Source organism: Geospiza fortis, unplaced genomic scaffold (assembly GCF_000277835.1).
Source record: "Geospiza fortis unplaced genomic scaffold, GeoFor_1.0 scaffold450, whole genome shotgun sequence".
NCBI classification, from domain to species: Eukaryota; Metazoa; Chordata; class Aves; order Passeriformes; family Thraupidae; genus Geospiza; species Geospiza fortis.
This window is the reverse complement of record NW_005054416.1, coordinates 1154245-1158358: the sequence shown is the minus strand read 5'-3', so window position 1 is coordinate 1158358 and position 4114 is coordinate 1154245. Positions and strand designations below refer to the sequence as shown.

The 4114-nt window shown below is 65.2% G+C and overlaps 1 protein-coding gene across 1 annotated transcript in view; it reads right to left on the bottom strand.

Annotated features, from left to right (window-relative positions):
* The window catches only part of LOC106631941 (pleckstrin homology domain-containing family G member 3-like), a 5289-nt gene extending 1423 nt beyond the window's left edge, over positions 1-3866 (bottom strand). Inside the window, exons 1-16 of the mRNA XM_031061493.1 lie at positions 3558-3866; positions 3369-3469; positions 3201-3270; positions 3071-3117; positions 2823-2973; positions 2477-2611; positions 2186-2368; positions 1877-1969; positions 1696-1782; positions 1550-1583; positions 1355-1462; positions 1122-1196; positions 993-1031; positions 884-891; positions 614-799; positions 22-367 (exon numbers count right to left, since the gene is read on the bottom strand). Of these exons, the coding sequence (XP_030917353.1) occupies positions 22-367; positions 614-799; positions 884-891; positions 993-1031; positions 1122-1196; positions 1355-1462; positions 1550-1583; positions 1696-1782; positions 1877-1969; positions 2186-2368; positions 2477-2611; positions 2823-2973; positions 3071-3117; positions 3201-3270; positions 3369-3469; positions 3558-3833 (1939 nt within the window). The 5' untranslated portion in view covers positions 3834-3866. The remainder of the gene's footprint in view (positions 1-21; positions 368-613; positions 800-883; positions 892-992; positions 1032-1121; positions 1197-1354; positions 1463-1549; positions 1584-1695; positions 1783-1876; positions 1970-2185; positions 2369-2476; positions 2612-2822; positions 2974-3070; positions 3118-3200; positions 3271-3368; positions 3470-3557) is intronic.
* Between the last annotated feature and the right edge of the window lie 248 nt (positions 3867-4114).

The following is a 4114-nucleotide window of genomic DNA, read 5'->3' as shown; positions in this document are numbered from 1 at the left end:
GGGAAAGGTCGCTGCGGCCACCGAACCGCTCAGCGATGACGCTGGCCTGGTCCAGCACTGAGGGTGGCAGGATGCTGGCGGCTCCTTCCCCCTCCTCCTCCTCCTCCTCCTCGCTGCTCAACACCTGCAAATCCTCCGCAGCATGCTCCGGTTCCCTGTCCACGCTGGGCAGTGCCAGGGTCCCCACCAGGGACGGGGATCTGGGGACCTTGGGGTGCTCCCCAGCACTGCTGTTAGGGGTGTGGGTGCTGGGTCCCTGGGCACTCCCGGGTGGGGGCCGGGGGGTCGCACTGACCTTCTCACAGCTCCCTGGCCCCCAGCTGCTCGGACGCTTGGGTCCCTCCAGCACCCATGGGTGTTCCCCAGCCTGGGCAAGACAAATGTGGGGAGTCATGAGCTGGGGGGGTCACCCAGATGCTCCGAGCAGGTTAAATCCCAGCCAAGCCATGAGGCCCTGGAAGGGGGCACTGAGAGCAACATGGAGTGCCCTGGGCTGGAGTGGGATGTCCTGGTAGTGAGGCAGGGCACCGCAGGAGTAATGTGGGAGCGCCCCAAAAGCAATTTGGGGTGCTCTGCATGCCCTCCCTGGGGTTTGAAGGGCTGGTGTAGGTACCTGCTCCTCCTGGGGCTCCAACAGTAGATCCCTGGATCCTGGCAGCTCCTCCTGGCAGTCCTTGCCCAAAGCCTCCTCTTCCTCCTCCTCCTCTTCCTCTGCCACCATGCCCTCAACCGCTGCCCAGGTTGTGGGGGGCTGGTGTGGTTCCCCCATTTCCAGGAGCGCCCCGTCACTGCCGGTGTTCTGTGTGGGAGTGAGCGCCAGGCTCAGCGCCCTGTGCCAGGGCTGGCAGCACTGGGCACCCCAACCCACCACACCCGGCCTTACCTTCAGCCCTGCCAGCCAGGAGAGAGAAAAGCAGAGATTAGTGGAGGGAGCACCCAAAATTCCCCACCCCTCTGCCTGCCACACCAGTGCTGTGGTCGTGCCTGCTCACCTTGCTCACCCAGGTGCCACAGGTTGTGCTTGGTGGGCTCTGGGGGGAGTGGAGATGACAGTGGCATCACCCCCGTGTCCCCCAACTCATCAGCACCCCGAGCCCCCTGATCCCGTCTGTTGTCCACACCCGACTGCCTGCGCCCCCCGTGTCCCTGCAGCCGCTCCAGCAGCGTCTCCGTGTGCCCCTGGTGCTGGAAGGGCTCTGTGGGAACAGGGACAAGGCACCATCAGCACCCAGTGCCACCCTCCCTACAGCCATTGGTGCCACCCAGCCACAGCTGGGCCCTGAAGAGGTGACAGAGGGGTAGCATGGTGGGAACACACGGGACAGGAGGGACACTGGTGACACGTGGCTCTCACCAGACTGCCGGCGTCCCTGGAGTGGCTCAGTGGCAGCATCACCCAGGGGCTGGCAGGACCAGCTCTTCTTCAGGCGCTCAGGGCTGCAGCGGGGCAGGCGTGGGGGATCTGTGGGGACAGGGAGTGACACCAGGGAAAATGGAGGGGGGTAGGAGTAGGGCAGAGAGGGAATGATAGGGCACTGGCGGCACTTACAGAACAGGTCCATCTCCAGGATGGCTTCCTTAGCCTGGATGGAGGGAGGATGGAGAGAAATGGGGCAAAGGTGGGGTACAGCTGCCCCCCCTTGCTGTGCCACGAGGTCCCTGGTGTCACTGAGGTGCCCACCCCACCAACCTCACCTTTTGGGGGATGGTGGCATGGTGATTCTCCAGGATGAGCCGCTTGATGTGGTGAGTCCACACGCGCTTCTCCTCCACGCTCTTGGCCTGCGGGGCACAGGGAGGGCAGTGGAGGGCAGTGGGGTGGGGCAGGGGGTCCCAGGGTGTCCCCAGGGTGCCCCCCAACCCCATGCCCCCCTACCTGCAGGCAGTGCTGCTGCTTGCCGTGCTTGTAGTGTGCCAGACTGAAGCACAGTGAGTCCCGTGTGCTCTCAATCAGCATCAGCGAGGAGCACTGCCGGGAGAGGCATCAGCATCCCTGGAAATTCCCACCCCAGCACCCACCGGGGTCCCTGGCACTCATTGGGCTCCCCTGTTCCCAGCATTCCCCAGTTCCCCCAACCCCAGCACTCACTGGGGTTCCTGGCACCCACCCTGTCCCTCCATCCCTGGCATTCAGTGGGCTCCCTCCCCAATGTCACCCTCACAGTCTCCCATCCTCATCCCGCACCGGGATGTGGCTCTTGTAGACATAGTGGTCCCCACGGCGCTTGGTGATCAGCAGGGCCTTGTCGAAGAGGAAGAGGGCACGGTCATGGCGCACCCGCTGTGTCCGAAATGTTCCCTCCAGCACCAGCTCCCCGTAGCTCGTCAGGTCCGGCCCCTTCCAGCCCAGCAGCAGTGACTGGATCTCCTGCACAGACACAGGGGCATCAGCACCCCTGCCACAGTGCCCATCTCATGTCACCTGGTGCCACCCACCCCCCCCTGTGGTGTCACTCTGGTGTCCCCCGGTGCCCACCTGCTGGCGGATGGCGTGCTCGTGCTTGCGCTTCATGTCATTGATGTACCAGGCCACGCAGGTCATGGTGTCGATGGCCTCCAGCACCAGCTCGTAGTCGTCCCCCGCCTTGTGCTCGAAGTGCCTGGCGATCTCCTGGGCACAGCACATGGCATCAGGACATGGGAATGTGCCGTGCCAGGTGCCTGGACTGCTCCAGGCACCCAAGCCATGTCCCTGTGCCACCCCTGGTAGCCAGGCTAGGCCAGATGCCCACAGCCCCTCCCTTGTGTCCCCCCAGGCTGTGCCAGGTGCCCACGCCACAGCAGGTGCCCACATTGTGCCATGCTGGGTACTAGGTGCTCACCTGGAGCAGCAGGTGGTACTTGAGGATCCTCTGCACAGGCTTAAGCAAGTAGGCCCCGAGGGGCAGTGCGTGGCGCAGCCGCTCCTGGCATTCCCGCAGGAACCGTGCCTGGACCTTGCTCCTCATGCACTCAGTCAGTGCCGCCACCGAGCTGCGGGCAGGGAGGGGGCTCAGATCCCTGCACAACCTTGCCCACCCGTGTGCCCCCTGCCCACCTCCCTGCTCACCCAGCTGTGCCCCCAACCCACCTGGGGTAGTTGTTGCAGTACTGGGTGTAGATGGCAAATTCCTGGCTCTGCAGGTAAGGGAAACACAGTGAGAGCCTGGTACGACCACATGTCCCCCCTGGTGTCCCCACAAGGCTCCCTGTGCCCTTACCCGGGTGACAAAGCACACGGCCACAGCCACGGGGTCACCGGCGCAGCTCTCCAGGTTTTGCAGGAGGGTGCTGGGGGGCACAGAGAGGACAGGGTGACCACAGCCCCCCACACACCCACGGGACAGGGTCGCACCCTTGTCACCTCCCAGTGGCACCTGCTCCCCCACCTGCTGAGCTCGTAGATGTCCTCGATGTTCCCGAAGAGCGCGCTGACCTGCTCCGGTCGCAGCACCGGCTCGTCCGCGTCAATGATCTTGCCCAGGTAACCCTGCCAGGCACCCACGGTGGCACCATTGCACCCCTAGACCCCACACTGTGTCTAGGGGGTGTGCCCCCGTGGGCCCCCTGGCACCCACCTCCACGATGCTGCGCAGGTCCCGGGCGTAGGTGCGCTCTGACTCCACAATCTCCTGCACCACGCGGTCCAGGTAGCTGGGCTTGGCCCCAGGACTCCCAAAAGCTGCCAGGGGGTGCCCACCGCGGGCACCAGGCCACCCCCCCGGGGATGCGTTGTTGTTGGTGTTATGGAGCCCCTCGGCCCACGGCTCGGTCCTGGTGCCGGGCAGATCCTCCATGGCACAGCCGGGCTCCGGGCTCAGGGCAGGGCGCTGCGGGCATGCGGGCCCCGGCATCCCGGCATCCCCCGGCACCAGTGGGGCACACGGCGGCTCTGGGGGGAGATTGGTGGGGTAGGGGGTGCAGAGAGCCCCCAAAGATGGGTGGTGTGTGGCACCAAGGGAGTTCACGTTGACGACGAGTCCTGATGGCCAAACCCTCTATGCCAAGGGGTGCTGGCATCCCCCGACCCCAAAAGTCCCTGGGTACGGAGTGTCTGCACAGCCCACCAATGCTGAGATTTGGGAGTCCTCCCCCTCCTCATCCCAGGCCCGGGGACCGCGCTGGGACCGGGTGG